The following is a 19,048-nucleotide window of genomic DNA, read 5'->3' on the forward strand; positions in this document are numbered from 1 at the left end:
TTGAAACTAATTAATCAGAATAACAGTGCTTCTTGCTTCCTGTCTTCGGTGATGCAGTCTTCATCTGTGTACTAATAATTTTGGAATATTTGTCTTAAGGTTTTATGGTGGGAAAGAGTTGCAAGCATACATGTCCCTCAGTCTGCTAAGATTGCCCAAATAAATTTCTAGACCGCAGTGAATAGGTTTGTGTGTATAGACAGAATTCCTGGATGTGTAGGTGACCAAAAATAGAAATATAATATTATTGGACAGCTTTATTTCTGCTGCATAAAATACTCTCAGTCTTTTTGGAGGTTTTGGAGGCAACGTTTTTTCCAATTTAGTGACCCCTGAGGTTCAAGCAAGAGCTGTTAGGGGTGTTAATTTTGGAGAGTATTCCTAGATACCATGCCTTTCAGTAAGTGATGTGTGCAGCCATAGTCAAGTCTTGCACTGCAGATACGACTTCAGTAGTTATGGTCTTAGTTTTCTGTGTGTAATCAGAATTTGTTTTCCAGACTGAAAAAAGAAATTATGCCTGTAGAATCCAACATGGCCCAGGGTTGCTCTCACTGTATGTCACTGTACAGGAATGTAGAAATCTGTACTATTTCTTTGGGATAAACTCACTGTTATGTGAAATATGAGTATCCATGCTTCCTGCCTGAAGCTGCTGCTCATCTTGCTTTTTACCCAAGGAATTCCAGTCACAGACCGGGATCCTGTTGTGTAATGTGGCATGTTACACATGGACACCTCTGTATCAGTCCAGTCTTTATGGATTTTAAATTTTAGCAGTGAAGATAGTCCAAGATGGCAGCAATTGCAGAGAAAGAGGGCCAATGTTACTTGGAGTGGGCAGTGATGGCTGTATCCTAGTAACTTATCACTCGTCATGTTTTTGGAGCTCATCTGGGAAAGCAATGCTTTGTTTCCCATGGATGATGGGAAGATAAGGCTGGTGGGCATCTCTTCCTAGAATTTGTCTTTAATCTGTGTAAGTTGAGGCTCTTCAATTCACATATTTTGGTTGTTATTGTTCACTGAGAAGGAGTACCCGTAGTAATATGGTGTTAAGCTTATAGTTAATATAGTTAACCTTGTAGAGAACAAGTTCTTACTGTTTTCTCCCATTTGGGGGGGTGAAGAGGGCTCCCCTTTACTATCTTTTTCAGAAAGTCAGTGTTTTAGATGTTCAGAAATAGAGTCATAGTATTTATTTCCATCTTTACCATCAAACATACAGACTTATTGCTTATTGCTTGATGTGTGAGCAATGGCAAAGATCCATGATGAAATGGGGTGTGGAGGTAAGGAGAGAGATCCAAGAAAATTTGATTGAATTGCACGAGGGAGTATGTGACTTTTAAAGGTCCATTCCAACCCAGGCTGTTCTCTGACTCTGTAAATAGTGATGAAATCATGAGAGTGCAAAACCAGGTGAAGACCAACTAGAGTTTGTCTCCATGTTTAAAAACCCAGCCACTGTGCCAACACCTTCACCTTCAATGATGCTGTCACTGCAGTAATCTGCAAAGTCATCGTTGAGTTGAGAGGACCACTCTGAAATAAAGAGAGAAAACAGAAAAAGTAACAAGAATTTCTACTTAGAATAATTGGTTCTCTGTTCAGAGCACTTTTTGTCTCTGGAGTAGAACATGTTATTTATTTGAGCATATCTTTGAAAGATAAGTGTACTACATGCAGTTTTTTTAGGAGCAGAAAGAAGTAAAAAGAATAACTAATGTAGGACAGAAAACTACTAACGCTACTTTTTAAAAATACATTTGCCTTTCCAACTCTAGCAGTGGTAGAAGGCTCATAAGTTCAAAGACACCTTTATCTCCCCCTTCAGTGGATTGTTTTGGGATTAGGCAATTCTGTGGTTGGAATGGAAAACCCCCACTCCCACCACTGTGTCTGTTGTAACTCATGGCTTTCATCCTTAACCCTGTAAGTCTGTTTCACTTGTTTTAGAAATGACTACGTGAGTGTCTGCATCAAAATCAAAACTGTGTGTGAAAGCACTGCATGTCACCTCAACCCAACGAGGTAAACTAGGAAGTGAAAGTCCCTGTCTACTATGACAGATAATACCAGCTTCCAAGAATAAAACCTGTCATTCCTGTTTTCCCACTGAGAAGAATTATTGTTCAATTATCAACTATATTGGGTTTTTTCTCTTTCTTTTTTCTTTTAATTTAAAGCTACCAGGCATCACTGGTGGGGGAGGAAAATGACAAAATGGAAGAGAGTACATTGCACTGTTATTGGAGAAATGACACCTTTGTTCATTTTCATCTTTTCTACAACATTGTGTAGCATTTTTCTGGAAGATCGTGTTCTCTAGGCATATAGCAAATATTGATGTCTGTCCTACCTGCTTTTCTGGCTCCCTGATGTCTGAGTTTTGAGGAGACAATGACAGTTTGGAGCTGGAACACAGACCACACAGAAGCTCTGTGTAATATGCAAAAGACATGTAAATAGAATTCTTGAGACATTAATGTGGGGATTCAGCCACATGCTGAATAGTAGAAAGAGGATGGAATGATTTTTCAAACTGGCTGCTGCTAAATTTCAATATCAGAAATATTGCCCAACTCTTGATAGTATTTTGTTTTCAGAAGGAGTTGCAGGGCAAAGGGGCAGCCATGCTCTAGAAGCTGCTGGGAGGATCTGTACACAGTTGTATTGCCCTGAAAATGCAAAGGATATTTGGATAGGCTGTGATTCGGCCATTTCCAAAACATTTTGGTTTTAGTTAATTTTCTTTGATGTTTTGAAGAATATGAATTGAATATGACAAGAGACTAAGCATGGGAAAAGCTAACCCAAAATATCTTTGGCCCCAAAACTGGGAACAATGAAATGAAGAGTAGGATTGTATGGTAAAATTTAAATTGTCAAATAAATGGTTCTGGATTCTTTCAATAATAGTACATGAATCTCTCTTTTGTTTGTAATTACTGTTTTGGGTAGGATAATTTCATAGAACTTGGCTCTTCTGTCTTTCATCTTCGTGATGTTCAGTAGTATGATGAAGGGAAGATAGTTCTTGGAATTAAAATTTCCTTTTTTTTTTGGCACTACTCTTAGGATAACAAGAATATCAGAGTTAAATTGCAAAATTCCATGCTGCAATGGGTTAGATGTTTGACACTTTAAAGAAAATTAGTTTGTCTTCAGTATTTATTGCACCTGAAAGAAATAGTGTTTCCTAACATGCTAAGAAATCATGCATGTAACTGAGCAAAATAAGGCTAATAAGCCTAGCTTATCATCTGAAAATATTGGTCCTGAACTAACTGCTGAGTTTTTAAAGCAAGAGATAAATGTGCAGAAGACTTGTTTGCACTAGCCTGAAGTTTCACAGATCCTACAAGTGTTGCTTCTCAAAACCTGTCCAGAAAGTGCTCTGATGCTAGGATCTGGTGAGTTCACATTTGGTTGATCAGGTAGAAGTTATGTGGAGGCGAGGAGCACAACTAGTAAGTGAAATGGCTATGGATTTGATCCAAGTTTCTATGTCCTTTACAGACGAAATCTGTGTTCCTCACAGACAGGACTCACAAGTATGTCTTAGGATCCCTGATTTGTACTTGACAACTTCACAGATAAAGCTAATGTTGATAAGTGCTCCTTAAGCTTTATATTCCATCTTTTATTCTTTCTAGCCAGTTCTAGCTGTTCAAGTCACCTGGAGAGAGTTTCTCATCTCAGTTATGTCCAGAGTGTCTTGGCAAGTGTGTCCATTGTCTCTTCTTTCCCTGCTGGGGGATGTCACACACGGTGGCAAGTGCTCTCCCTCTCTGCTGTGTTAGCATCCAGGCAGGGCCTGGGTGTAATGCACAAGGCAGCAGAAAGATGTCTGAAAGAAACCCCACTGCCTGACCTACGTGATATTGTCATTTGTTATGTGCAGTCTGGCTACAGGTCAAGTAATTGCATATCAATTTAGCGTGTGGATAAATACACTGCAGTTGATTTCACTTGGATCTCATTTTAATGAGAATTTTCCTCTAACGTTTCATTGAAGAGGAAAGAAAGCCTGCCTTTCATGTGGTTTCCTAGCTAATTGCTGATTATAGGGGAGTTGCATAATATGACCACAAAACATGCCTTTAATTGCTGTATTTTTTCACAGTAATAAACTTTGATATGAAAAAGGCTTTTTAGTCTGTGGTAGATGGTGTACGAGTCTAGATGTTGTGCATGTAACATTGCATGTATGATGTATGGCTTAACCTACTCTCTTTGGCTTTTTAAGTTCTGCATTCCTAACTTTGCTTTCTGTCATCCTCTCAGGAACCCTGGGATGCACAGCACATTCCAGCTCTGTTTTCTGCTTTCTGTGGTCTGCTAGTTGCACTTTCTTATCACCTCAGCAGACAAAGCAGCGACCCAACTGTGCTGATGTAAGTTGCCTGTAAATGTTATTTGCTGATTATTCTGTACAGCACACAGCCAGGGTGATGCCTGGGTTTCAGAACCACAGTGGTTGCTTCCTGGAAGTGCTGTGATGAGATGAAATTCCTCACCATGTCTGCATGGTTGGTATCAGTCCTGTCTGTGAATGAAGTGCTGCAGTCAGATCACCAGCAGAGCTGGTGCTCTTTAAGCAGCACTAAGCAAAATCTCTGAAGCAGATTTTCTCCTCTGGGAGGCTGTGTGCTTGCCAGGTTAGAGGACAGTGATTTAATTGAAGGAGGTTCAGGCAACTAGAGTTGCAGAATGTGCATTGGGTAGTACTGGGGCCAAGAGAATGGACATTCAGTGTGCTGGGAAGATGGCTGAATTCCAGCTCTTGCTGAGGGTTACTATAGTAGGCTGTGCCTCTCAGTTTGAGGTTCCATCCTTTCTTTTGTTCTTTGACATGGTCTGCTAGAGGTAACTGAGGAGAGGAAGTGTATGCAAGAAGCTGACATTGCAAACAAGGGAGATTAAGGGGAGAAGTCCCAACATTGCATGTTGAGGTGATGTGTAAGAAAGATCCAATAGATCCAGAGCTCAGGGGCAGCAGATGTGAATTTCCCAGTGAGAAAACTGTGATATATGGCTGTCATAGGGGCTGTGGGGATCAGCAAGCAGCTGGGCAATTGCATCTGTGGCTGTGGGGCTAAGCAAGCAAGTGGGTTTTGTGCAGCCATCACCATGCCATTTGGAATTCTGCTTCACAGATAGCTCAGTTTTATCCTAGAAGAGTGCAGGGGGCCTGTGAGGAAACCCACAGGTTGTCTCCTTTGATTCATGAAGTGTGTTGTCTCCTTTGTTTCATGAAGTGAGACTCAAGGCTCATTATGCACAATTCTGCAATGCAGAAGAGAGAAAGGGGAAGTGGAGAGCTTTTTAGGCCATTCAGGATTCTCTTTTAGTAGAGAAAGTTGGAAAAAGCAGAGCCACACTGATGAGTAAGGAAAGGATATAGAGCACTAGCAGGAAATTGTCATCTCAAGTAAATCTTACTGAGGAGTTGAGAAATTCTTTTTTTACCATCCAAAAGATTCAGGGAATCTGACATTTATACATTACTAGGTTCTGATGTGGCAAAGCAACAAGAACTGCTTTCATGTCTTGCCATGAACTTTACCCACAGCCTACTATGTGTGACAGATGTCAGGTGGACCTGGATCAAGCTTTGTGTGGGTGGTGTGTAGTTTATTAGCCATCATAGTATGGAACTTAGGTATGGAAGGGAGTGAAGCTACGTGCTGTGTTAGGGAGAGTTCTTAGCCTTGGAGTAAAATATACACAGGTAAATTGCAAATCAGCATGGAATTGTGAGTTCCTTCAATTTTGAAGTAATTTAAATGTATCCTTTTCTCTCACTTCCCAGAAAGGACACACCAGTTCATGAAGCTCTTTAATAAAACAGAAACTTTTCTTCCTTGAAACTTTTCTTTTAAGGAAGTAATCTTAGACTATTAAATGCATTTTAACTTTTAAATCTACCTAACAATTTCGTAACGTTTGCAATGAAATCTTCAGCAACTGAAATGGTTGTTAAAAATCTAAAAATTTATTATCATCAAATGTTTATTTTGCAATTGTAAAAATGCATAATCGTTAAAAGAGATTTAATTTTTTTTCTCTAAACAGCTCTAAACTTCTTTTAAATAAGTTAAGGAGATTGGGAAAAAGTATTTAAGGTATGGCCTATGGCATAAAATCCAAGATGGATGAGGAGGTATCACATAAATCTCGAAGAGAGAATTAATATACAGTTTGTACAGAATAGGCTTCCTTGGGCATTTTAATATGGGTCTAAAGAGCTCTCATATTGGTTTCAGCTTAGCTGAAACAGAAGAGTCATAAATGCAACACCTTCTCTGCTCTTTCCTCTAAATGACTGAGGCACACTGATTGGGCTACTGAGACTCCTCAGGATTCTGATGAGGAATTTCTGCCCTGATCACAGGTAGAGCTGGTTTGTGTCAATCTCCAGCTGTACAGAGATAAGAATGCAAATGTATACACGAGGAAGGAAATCTGAGGCTGCTCTTCTTTCTCTGTCCTTCAGGAATATTCATATCTGTTGCACATGTTCAGAAGTATCCTAATTAGGAATTTTTTTTTAAACAGGTCCCTTATTCAGTGTAAATATGTCCCTCACTATCTACGCCAACGATTTGAAGATTCATCAGAAGATCCACTACCAGAAAAAATGAGAGAATCAGTGGTAAGGCTTTTTCCTTTCTTTGTGTTCAAAGCTCCCTTTCTCATTAATTTTGCTCACTGAGGAACCTTGTAAATATTGTCATTTAGTAATTTATATAACTAAAAGCACAGATGGATGATCTTTACAGTGAGGCCAGCAGTGAGAAGGGGGATGCACGCCATTTTCCTTTCTGGAAGCCTCCTTTGAAGGGCTTTGCCGCATTGATTCTTTAATGTAATCCATGGGAAAGCACTCTTCGAGCTTTGGGAGTGGGGCATCTCTCATCCCAGTACACAGAGAACTAATGCAGGTTCTGTGCAGAGTTACAGCCTGGCAATCTGGTGTGTCCAAGGTAGGCAGGGTTGTTAAAGAAGCATTTGAAAAGGTGAGCGGTCCTGCCAAACTCTCTGTCTGTGCTGGAGAGGAAGAAGATTTGGTCCACAGAATTACATGTGTTCAAAACAGCCCTTATTCTTTACTTTTCTATGGCTAGGGCTACCTGTTTTTCAGGAATGCCTTTTCTGTGCCAGGAAATACTCTTGACTGTGTGCCCTCCACCCCAGCCGAGCCAAGTGGAGCACACTGTCAGACTTGGCACCTAGATGTGGAAGAAGCACATGAAACTGGGATAGTATGGGAGAGGGAGGTACATGCCTGGTGCCAAGCATTGCCATCTCATCATCTCTTCTTAGCTTGGCAGGCTGTTTATTTACTACTGTCTGGCAGGAAGCTCTAAGTTTGTGTCAGCTTATTTCTCACTTCAGCATAAACATCGTGAAGTGACCCATCTTCCTTTTTGCGTCTGTTTATATTAAAGAAATTTTTGCTGTTACCCAGGGGAGGTTGATCTTATAAGACATTCATGTGGGAAGATCATCAAGTTTCCAGAAATGCTAAGGGGTGTTTGACATTTGTCAGTCATGTGAACTGTCCTGCTTCCTGGCTGTCAGACAGCTCTTCCTCCTGACCACATCCCCAGCACCTGCATCCGAGCATTTGCAGCCTAGGCAGCTATTCCTAAACTTCTAAATGCACTCTGAAATTCAGAGTGTCTCTGGAAGATAGACTGCCTTTTTTGACCCTTAGACGTGACCTGGGAGTCCATAGTTCCTACTGGCCTCCAGATGTCCCTTCAAAGGGATGCATCTTTCATGTACATCTTGAATCATTTCTTAGGCATTTTATAAGGTGTTACACAGCCTACATTCAGCATATGCATTGATCCCACACTACCAATGCTTTCTGCTTTTCTAAGCTGCTGCTTAGATTATCATTTTTACCAGGTATAATGTTGTTTTAAACTGCTTCCTCTAATAGGGCCTACATAAGATTAAGTGATATGACTATGTCTTGTTGCTTGTATTGAGCTGCAATTTCTTGCAAACTAAACTGTTTGCAACAGTTGATACTAGAATATGAATGTGCATCTCGAAACAGAGTGAAAAAATGAAGTATTTTTGTTAGAACTTTGCTGTATTCTGTAGTATTTGTGGTGTGTAGGTTATTGCCATGGTTGACTGCTGTTCCGTTCTTGTACATGAGGACTGTATGGCAGATGTAATGGAAAGCTTCTCATGCTCCAGTAGTTTTGTCTTTTGCTGATAGTGCCTTTCTTGGTGGAGTACAGAGTCTGATCTCATCTGTTCTGCAGATGGAGCCCAGCCCGGGGACTGAAGCAGTTACTGCAGCTGTCCACTTAACTGGTTTAATTTCACAGTGCAGAGGGAAACCTTGAGCAAGGCTTTAATATATTGAAAACAAGACCCAAAAATAGTGGAAAAAATCTGCATCTAAGATCCTGGCTGTGTTTCCAAAGTGGAGTAATTCTGCAGACTCTCTAACGATTTTTATATCAGTGACATGGACAGGGATCTGCTGTTTTGGACTAACACTGCACAGCTGCACTTGAGCCCTTGAGCCAATGGGTGGAAGATGCAGAAGTATAGGGATAACTGCACTGGGATTTGCCAGACACAGGACTTCAGTTCATCTCTTCACAATGTCTCATTCCTGTCACATTTTGTCACACTTTTAGGATTAATTAAGTGGGCTTCCTGGCGCCTTTGCTCTCCAGGAAATACCTAGATTTGGGAATTGGCACTTTTCTGCTCTGTACATTTGATACTCCATGCTGCTGCTGCTATTAGGCAGAGCTGCTTTCCTTCAATGTTGCTGTAGCTTGCTAGTTCTTTGCCTTAATTTTTTTTTCCTCTGTCTGGGCTTTCTTCAATCTGTATAAAAATTATAAGCAAAAATGTTTGCTTACTATGTCAATTAGCAGCGCTAATTTTGAAGAAATTAGCTGCAGAAAGAGAGGGCAGTTTCTAATTAATGTGGGCTCATTGTCTAGCCCTTGTGTTACGTACTACCTTTGTCTCAGTTGAACACCGAGGTGACTCCCCCTGCTATGTCACCAATGCAGTGCTGACAGGGCAAGTGGGGAAGAGCTGAGGCAGGAGAACATGCACATGCATCCAGTTCAAGGAGCACAATCAAACCATAGTCCCTGCTGGCTTGCTTCAGCAATAGCAGTCGTGTTTAGGACGTACACTTGGCTGACTCTTCAAAGCCAATTTAAAATAATTTCCAGAAATTTTGTAATGGGATCTTCAAACAATTCACAAGCTGTGTGAAACAATATATCAGTATTTGGAAGAGATTTCATGATTGTAGCTCATTTTTTCTTGAAGCGCTCCCCTGCGAGGAGAGGATTCCTAACCCCTGTCAGTGGCAAGAGAGATGGCAAGATGCAACACAAGCCAGCCTTGCCTTGGTGACGTGTGCTCTACATAACACCATTTAAATAAGACCCACTTTAGTCAGAAAGCCAGAGGCATACAGAACCAAATTGCTTTCTCAAGGAGCTGAAAGCAAACAAGGTTAATATAGAAAATTAATGTGTTGTTTTCTGGATGGCTTTGCATTGATGTAAGGAGTAATAAATACAGCTTCTCTAATGTCTAGTTACATGACTTTTTTCTTTTCCTTGAATAGCTGTGTAAGAATTGCCAGCTTTAGAAGCCTGAATTATGAAGCAGCTGTGATTGATAATTGACCATTCAACTTTGAGAATGGAGCTTCCTACCATTATAATTAATTTCTGTAGGCATCCACATGGCTGATTACCAGATTAAGCACTGGCCTGAGGGTGATAATGTGTTACATTCAAGCTCAAGGTTCCTTCCTGGTCTTTAGTACAAACATTTAGATAGCTAGTAAAAGGATTTGTACAAAGCTCCAAAAATCTAATTGAAAAAAATGGTTTGACTTGATGATTTTAAACATCTTTTCCACATAAACAATTCTATGACTCTGTGATAAATAATTAAAACAACTAAAAAGTGCCACTCTAATACATTCTGCATGTGAAATCCCCAAGGCATCAAAGGTAGCAGTGTTGGTGTGAGGTTTCTTTTTTTCTCCCTTGAGTGTAAAATGGAGAGTGTAGAATTGCTTTAGCCCAAGCTATAACAGTGACTATCTCTCACTGGGGAGATTTGAACTGTGACTAGAGCTTAATTTTTATATTTTTGGACCAATTGTAGTGAAGGGCTCGAGCATCACTCTATAGAGCTATTCAGTATTCAACTCATAATTTCCTGGCCTTGGGAATGACATCCAAAATCCTGCTTTAGCCAGTTGGGTCCAAGGTAGGCACATGCTTGTCAGGAGCTAGCTGCCTTCCATAGGAAGGCCAGAAGCCACAGATCCATCCCCAGCAGGTGGAAGCCCAAGGTTTTCTCCTGGAGAGTAGCTGTGAGTCCCTCTCAGCCAGAGAGATCACTGCCATTTCCTGGGAGACCCTGTCCCCTGTGCAGTCACACGGAGCAGAGGCAGCCACTGCTCAGCTTTGTTTTAAAGGAAAAAAGCCTGAATTTTGTAAGAAGCTTGAAAGTGTTGGCCACATCAAGGGGGAGCTCCTGTGGGGATCGTTGAGCAAGTCAGCAGCTGAGCAGTGTATTTGCATTTTGAAACACTTCAGTGCAAGGGCAGAAGGACAAGCCTGGACATATATGATACTTTAAACACTTTCAATATTGCCAGAAATGGAAAGCAATTGTCAAATTTGGGGTTGAATATCTGAATAATAATAATTTCCCTAAAAGCATGGGCCTTTTTCTGTATAGGATTGGCAAAAGGAATGAGAGCACTGTAGAAAGGACAATTGTAAAACGAAAGATGGGAAATACAAGTCCTGTGCGATATAATTTGTGTAATAAGTTCCCTTCTTAATGTAATATTTGAAAAGATTCTCTTTCATGATCTGGCCTGGAATGAAAAGTTGAGATTCCACCTTTCCCTGAAATGTGCATCTTTATTGCCTCTGCTGATTTTACAACTAAATTCTTAATATTTTACATGGTTTTTAAAGTGTCAGCTTCTTCAGTCATCTGATTGTGAGAGAAATCAGTAATTTTAACAGTAAGCCTTTGGGGTTGTATGGAAGAGCTTGTGAATGTGATTGGAGCGTGTTTGTTGTTCATAGAAGCTTGTTTTAGATTATTGAATAGTTGAATTCAGCTGTGCAGAAAATGATACTTGATCAAGACTTTTCATGCTGTGTATTTACAAAAGGGCTGAAATAGTGCCTTATAAATTTGACACTGCTTAATTTTCTCAGCTACAGCTGTTTCACATAGATTTTGTATGCAACATCTTTAAAAATATCTGGAAAGGTTAAAAAAATAATTTCCATTGGATAGATTGGTAATAATTCCATTATTCATTTTTATTAGATTGTGGTTTTTTTCAGTACTGCTACTGGCTAGTGAGATAAAGTTGTGAGAGAACTGAGCAGGAAGACCTTTGGGGACAGTCAGGGAGCAAAGGTTTAGTCAGGGAAGAGAAAGCTTGTCCTGTGAGCTCCCTCATGTTGAGATTCTTCTGTTGAATGACATCCAAGGAGCAAGGCTAGCAGGGTTGTGCTTTGGAAAGATGCTCAGGAGGAGTTAAAAAGACCTAACTCTGCTCCCACACCTTCCCAGCAAATGTAGCCCATGCAGAGTACAGGGCTGTCCAGAGAAGGATGGCTCCCAGAGTGGAGGGATGCTGCTCTTTTGGAGGTATGTACATTCTCCTGAGCAGCCTGCGAAGGGCAAAGACCGTGGTGGTCACTTGAGATTTCAGCTAAGCCGTATTGGAGTCTCCTGGGACAAAGCAAAAGTATTTTCTGAGCCTGAAGGCTTTCTAGTCCTGCTCCATTTCAAAGGGTTGCTGCAGTAAGTGGAAGTGCTGATGCTGGTGACCTTTTAGTGAAAAGCATCTTTCATAACAGGGAGTGATAGGCAACCTAAATATAGAGGTTGCTACCAGCTTTCCTGGTAATTCACAACCCTTCTGTTCTTTGCTTGTTCTGCTTGCTTTCTTTTTATCTCCTTTATTTGTAGGTTTGCTTTACCATCATTATTTTAGTTTTCTTTCTTTTTCTCTGATGAGATGGCTTAAACCTACCTAGACTGCACTTCCAGGAAGTCAGATGAACCTCTGGTTCTAACAAGTGTTCCTTTTCACATGTTGTTTCTAGGTATCTTTGAAGTAAAGCATAAGTCAGCTTCTAAACCAAGAGCTACAAATAGTTTCTCATTTGGTAGCTTAGCAGCAGTACAGAGTGCTAAACCTAAATGCTCTTCTCATAAATCTAAGACAAGATTTTCATTTACTCACAAAGCATTTGTGTGACCTCTGAAGTACAGTTCAGAAGACCACACAGATCACAAGCTCTCTTGTTTATTTGTTTACTGGGAATGACATTTCAATCACAAGAAAAACCTGCTATAAAGACAGTGATATTTCCAGTCTTTAGAAACAAAGTTACTCCTACCATAGTTACAGATCTTTACATAAAGGCAGATGTGTCCTTTCATTATCATTCAATGACATTGGAAAAAAAGCCTTGTCTAAAATCCACAAAATCTTGCTGCAATTTGACTTCCAATAAAGAAAATCAGAGAATGGGACATGTCACTTTAGAACATAATAAATGTGTTAATGTTGTGTCTTAGAAGATGTTACAAAAAAGCATGACTTTTTTCGGTAATGCGAGAGAAAGAGAATAAGAAATAGTAGATTTTAAAAATAGGAAATGAAGCCAGAATTTTGACTCCCAGAAATAAAAAAGTCATAATGGAAAAGAGTTACATTACTCAAGCAGAATCAGATTCAGTATTAAAATGTATTGCTTTCATTTCTCCAATATTATAAGTTTGTTATTTAAAAATATAATTCAAAATTAGGCATGAAGAATTTAAATGTGATTACTTCAACAGACCTGGAGTGTGAAGAAATAGTTTCCCAAAGCAGGATGGAGAAAATAATTTTGGATTAGGGAGTGCCAATTAGCCTTATTGCAATGCAGAGTGTAAGTAATTGAGAACAGAATAATGGACTTCGGTTAAAATAGTGCTGCCTTACTAATTTTGTGTAAAATAATTATTTTCACAGAAAGAAATCTTGAAATCGGATCTCATTGTCTGCACAGCAGTTGCTGTTCTGTCATTTGCTGTCAGTGCCAGTACTGTGTTTCTGTCTTTAAGGGTGTGTATCTATCCTTTTTTTTTTTTTGCCCCTTAGGTATTATGTCTCTTATGCAAAACCACAGGGTGCTTTAACTGGAAAGAATAGACACTGTGGGAAGAGAAGTTAGTGAAAATGTATTTACTGGTCATGATAACACTATCACCTCTGGAAAGCAGTTAGTTTCTGGATATTTGTATTAATTTCAGTATTACTTATTGGACATCTCTTTCCTTAAATCTCCACAGCTCTTATGATATAGAACCCAGAAGACAGAATGAATAAGCCTGACAATTTGCCTTTTTTCCTCCAAGTATGGAGGAAAAAATTGTTAATTTGTTAAAAATTTGCCTGTGCAAAACACATATGTCAAAATCCATATTCACCTACAGTCAAGAATTTGAACATAGGAGTAAAAATTATTGGCACAAAAATAGAATTATGGAAACTGTTACAAATGTTTGTTTTTTTAAAAAATACATAAGTGTTGTATGCAAGTTATAACTACGTTTCCTTTTTCTCTGCTTTGGTCCAGCCATTTCTCAGCATTGTCCTGTTTGCTTTAGCATGGACAGTGGGATTTGTAACACACTACATCCTTCCTCAGCTCCGCAAGCACCACCCCTGGCTGTGGATCTCCCACCCCATCCTCAAAAGCAAAGAGCACCAGCAGCGGGAAGTGAGAGGTTTGTAGCACAGTCTTTTCTAAACAGGGGATGCAATGACTTCAGCTTGCCTTGGTTTGAAGAACAAAAAGAAAAATCCAAGAGTAGCAGAGCTGGGAGAATAAATTACCCTTTCACTTTGAGTAACACACATATCTTATAGTTTTAATTTTGCCACTGCACTGCCAGCAGATCTGTGAACCTGTAGGAGTTGTCTTCTCAGGCCACTGCCCACGGGCTGAGGCCAGGCACACACATCTGGGGTTTGTCTAGTCTGATGTCCCTGCTCACAGCACAGTCAGCTAGAGCAGGCTGCTCAGGGCTGTGTCCAGTTTTTAACATTTTCAAGCATGGAGACTCTTAAAACCTTTCTGGACAACTTGTAATAGCATTCAGTCATCCTTACAGTAAGAGAGGTTGCTTCAAATTGTGGTGGTTGGGTGTTTTTTGTTTTGGTAGGGGGGTTTTTTTGTTTGTTTTGTTTCTTTTTTTTTTAATCATGCTTGTTGTGATTTAGTTCATGCCTAATACATTGGCATTCTACATTATTTAAAAACTTAAAAAATTGATGAAATTGTTGCAGATTTTTTTTCTGCTTTCTGACATATCAGCAAATGTAGTGCAATTTAGGCATTCTAATTTCAATTGTATCACTTTTAGAGAAACATTAAAATTTCCAGGAACTGAAATTTTCTTTAAGATTTGTTCTTGCTTATGTCTGCTGGCTTCAGTGGGTAGTGCCTTGATACATGTGAATATCAGTCAATATTTTAGTATGTCAGGATCTGATTTCCTGTTCTGCTAGAGATATTTCTGAAGCAGGCAGTGTGCTTTGAGAAGCAAAGCTTCCCCCCTCCACCCCAGCTCTCTTCTTGCCTTTGCTACCAGCCAAAAGCTTGCTTGTCATTTCTTGATGGATCCCACGCCTTAATAATTCTCAGTGTATGTTTCTGAAGTGTTTGAAGGCAGCATTTGCAGAACAGTCTGTTGAAGGACTTTGTTCTTCAACTAGAATGCAAAAGAGTTGAGATCACTCTCTGAAAAACCATACATTAAGGATTTAAATATTTTTTATTTAAAAAAAATTATGTGTTTTTCAAAACAATTACTTTTCAAACAAGGGTTAGGTATGAAAAAAGTACCCAAGAGACTTGATGGAAGGTTGCCTTTTAACTTTTACTGCAATATGCCAAGGAAGGTGTAATAAAAATATAAATATTATTAAGCACCATGCCCAGCTGAAAAACAGTGTCCAGGACTTCCTGTCCCTGATAACCAGTAATTCTGATAAACACCCAAGTTGCACTGTTTGTTTCAGCACTTAATCATAAAAGACCACTGTAGAATTTCTATGCCTTGTCCTGATTAAGTCTGTCTTCATTTGTCAGAAAACATTGTTTTCCCAAATGCAGTGACTCAGCATTTGAAAAGATTGAAGGTAGAGACCTGCTGGACTGATTTCCACAGATGGGTTTCCTTCTGTTTTGAGATTCAGCTGCATTTCTCATGCTGCCCACTGTGGGGAACAGGCTTTTTTTGCTTCTTTTGCAGTCCTCCTTTATATGCAGACCATTCCTCTACTTTGGGGTCTAAGTATTATTGCAATGTAGCTGGTGTTGTGTGCTAGAACACTGGAATTAAAAAGAAATAAACAAACAAATCAATAAATATTTCAGGCCCTTAGGCTGCTGCAGAGGTTTATTATCATGCCTGAGATAAGACAGACTGTGGAAGAGGTAATCCCTTTGATAGATATGTTTTACAGGCTGTCTTCTTTCTTTTGTCCTGTAATAAAAATGTAGGAACAAAAGTTTAAAATGTTCCCTGTTTGTATAGAAAGAGAAACTTGGAAAAAGGACAGTAGTACCCCAGTAGTTGTCAGGTGCAGACAATGAAAGGACGAGTACACAAAATAAGATGGCTGTGAGGAGTTTTTACTGCATAGATTTTAATTTGAATCTATTTTTTTTGACAAGGGTAGTGCTGTTGAAAGAGAAATGACTGCTTGCACTTAGACAAACAACTGGCAATGACAATTCCACAGGTTTATTACTGTTTTTGTTGCACAGACTCTGGATGACCTGCTTGAACTTTGTGTTCCACAGAATAGCAATTACCACACCAGTTCTTGTGATGCCCCTGTGAGATAACTCAGTTATTACCTGTCATTGTCTTGGCTGGCTGCAGGACAAAATGCTTGGGTCAAGATGTATGAACTTAGGGTATAATAGATGTGTAGAAACTAGTGCAGGACTAAATGAGAAGGAAATACTGATATAATAGCCTAATTTTTCTTCTCCTTCCTCCCCACTACTGCTTTTATACCCCACAGGTTCATGTAAGTCATTTTCAAATCATCCACGTCTTTCCCTGTGCCCCTCTGAATGTGAGCTCTTTTTGTCTCCATTGTCTGAACAGATCTCTCTCTGCTCCTGCACCTACCTTCTATTGGTTTGTGTGGGATGCTTATCTCTTTACTGAAGCCTGAGTTCTTACTCTGAGCACAGCTTTGGACAAGGCTGAAGTTCTTGAGCTTAGGAGGAGGAGAGAGGAGTGGAGAATAACAGCTAGGTTCTGAGATGGACATTTTGCTGTGTGTATGAACTTTCAGGAGGTGGCCTTTAGGTAATGAAGAGGAAATATTTTATGTTATAGCAAGAAAAAGAAGTTAATTATGTTTTCTGAAGGGGGATCTTTTTTAAATTGCCTTAGCTTAAGGTACTGGCAAAGCATTACTTCAACCTAATTTGGAAGGATTGCTTTTAGATGTTCCTCTTAGCCTATGCAATATACCACTGTGCCTGTAGAACGTAAAAATCCATTGATTCAGCATGTCTTCTTTGTCTGTCACTGAAGAGGTGTGTATGGAAGAGGGTGGGGTGTCTACATATAACTGTTTTCATCTTGCAGGGATGATTATTGGAGATTCAGTAGCTGGCATTTTTATTTCTGAGTTAATACTAAGTTTTGCCTTTTTGTGTTCACTGTTTTTCCAATAACCTTGTCTAGCTGAGCTTTGAGGAAAAAGACATTGCTTTTGTCAGTACAGGAGGGTTTCTGCATTCAGTTTACCTAAGTTGTCACAGCAGCTGAATTGCACAGAGCACTCAGTTCTTGTTTAATACTCATATTAAGCACTGTGGTATAGTTAGAAAAGTCTACTGCAAAAAAAAGCTATTCCTTAGGGAGGAATGATGTGAGATGTGATCCTGGCAGATCTTACAGTGGCTGTTTAAGTGTTTTGGGAAACATCTATGACAGTTTCTAGCTCCTGGTAATTCTTCAGTCTTTAAATCTCAAGGGGTGTTCCATTTATCAGTGAGGTCAATGATAATTTACAGTCTAATGAACAGTGTTTTGCTACTGTAAGGTGGGGAAGTAGAGGCAGCGAGTTCAAATGAGGTCTCTTAGGTGATTCAGCAGGTCGGTGCCAGAGCTGGAGAGGGCCTCTCTGGGGTCATTACATCCACTGAGAGTACTATTTAATATACTGACTAAATAATTGAAGGATGTAAAAACTACCATCTAGCATGTACTATCTTTTATTTTTTTCTGAATGTGTCTCAGGAGTGCAGTTATAAGCAGCAAAACAGATACTCTCTAAACTCAGAGAACAAAATTATTTCTCTATTGCCAAAGAATTATGAATTCCATTGTTTCATAAATTAGGTGGTTGACTATATTAATGTGAGCTAACTCATGTCTTCTATGGTACTCCAGTGCAAAAAATGCTGATGATTTGATGACACGATCTGTTATCTGAATTTCCATTTCAGATGCTGCTCATTTGATGTGGTTTGAAAGGCTTTATGTGTGGCTGCAGTGCTTTGAGAAATACATTTTATATCCAGCCATAATACTGAATGCACTCACCATTGATGCTTTCTCAATTAGTAAATACAAGAAGCTTGGAACACAGTAAGTAGACTATAACTCAAAGCATGTGATTAGTAGAATATTTGGTTTTGGACTGAAGACTGAGAAACGGAATTTGTTTTTAAATAAGCCTATAATCTTGTCGCGGTTTGCTTTCATGCATATTAGTTCAAAATACTATAATCACTGGCTTTGCTGAAAGAAAAAATGCGAAACTACCTTGGCACACTAAAATATGTCTGCGGTGAGAGAGAGTGAAATTAAAAGATTAAAGAGCTATATATAGATATATATGAAAGGTCTAAATGTCAATTAAAAGCAAGACACACTATATCAGGCTGCAGGTGTTTGATGGGCATAAACTCAGTGGGGTAACTAGAATTAATCAGATGAAAATGAGAAATCTAGGCTGGATATCAGGAAACATTTCCTAACCGAGGATTTTTAACACTATGCCGTAGTCTCCCAAAGGAGTTATCAGAAGCATCAACACACAAGTCTTTTAAGGCGGAATAAAATATTAAACAGTGCAGCAAGATGAGTAGTCCTGTGTTAAGAGTGGTTTGAGAAAGGTGGGGGTACAAGTTGTGACGAAGTCTGATGTCTTGGATATTGAGCAGAACTGGTGGTGCTGATCCATGGTCTCACAGTGTGATCCTTGCCGCCAGCCTTTTATGGGAAGTATTTTAGTCAGCGACTTGCCTACTGCAGATATTCAGCAGGCTTAGTGACTGCAGTATCCCCAGTGAGCAGAGTTTCTGCAGTCTTTTTATCAGAATGACAGTGATGCAGATGATAAAACAAAGAAACAGCCTTGGAATGTTCCAGTAGCAAGAAAAACTGCTGGGAGGTGGGGGAGAGTTCCTCGGTATCCATAATAATACAGATTCTTAATTTCAAATATTAGATCAAAGGACTTTGATGTAAAAATTGCATGTTGACTGAATTATTTCTCTCTCTTGAGGAGCAACACAGCTTTAGGAACTACACAACTACAAGGAAAAGGCAGCCCTTGCTTTTAGGGGCTGAAACTTAGACTAGGACATGAGTCAAATTTTCTGCATATTTCCCACAGACAACTGCTTTTTTGGAGAGGCTCTCACCACTGACTCATTGATAACCTCTGCGTCCCCACTGACCTTTTTTCCCCCCAGGCCATGCTACAGCCAAAGTTATTCAAGAGTTCAGGTGTATTGTCCAGGGTGACAGTGAATCCAGACTCATCCCTCTATTTAGTTCTGCAAGGCTAGGAGAATTAAAAGTAGTCAGAATGGTATTTGTTACCAGCTGGCAGACGTGACTGAACACATGCGCGGAGCAAATATGTAGGGTTAGGAAGGTGCTATTTTTACAT

The 19,048-nt window shown here is 39.6% G+C and overlaps 1 protein-coding gene across 6 annotated transcripts in view; it reads left to right on the forward strand.

Annotated features, from left to right (window-relative positions):
• The window catches only part of PCNX2 (pecanex 2), a 154,348-nt gene that overhangs the window by 58,314 nt on the left and 76,986 nt on the right, over window positions 1-19,048 (forward strand). For 5 of the 6 annotated variants that reach the window (XM_063390483.1, XM_063390480.1, XM_063390478.1 and 2 more), the window contains 5 exons: window positions 4,291-4,400; window positions 6,565-6,661; window positions 13,082-13,174; window positions 13,689-13,839; window positions 17,595-17,736. In XM_063390483.1, coding sequence (XP_063246553.1) covers window positions 4,291-4,400; window positions 6,565-6,661; window positions 13,082-13,174; window positions 13,689-13,839; window positions 17,595-17,736 — 593 coding nt within the window. The remainder of the gene's footprint in view (window positions 1-4,290; window positions 4,401-6,564; window positions 6,662-13,081; window positions 13,175-13,688; window positions 13,840-17,594; window positions 17,737-19,048) is intronic. The other variant, XM_063390481.1, reaches the window with a different exon arrangement.

This window comes from Prinia subflava, chromosome 2 (genome assembly GCF_021018805.1).
Source record: "Prinia subflava isolate CZ2003 ecotype Zambia chromosome 2, Cam_Psub_1.2, whole genome shotgun sequence".
Classification (NCBI taxonomy): Eukaryota; Metazoa; Chordata; class Aves; order Passeriformes; family Cisticolidae; genus Prinia; species Prinia subflava.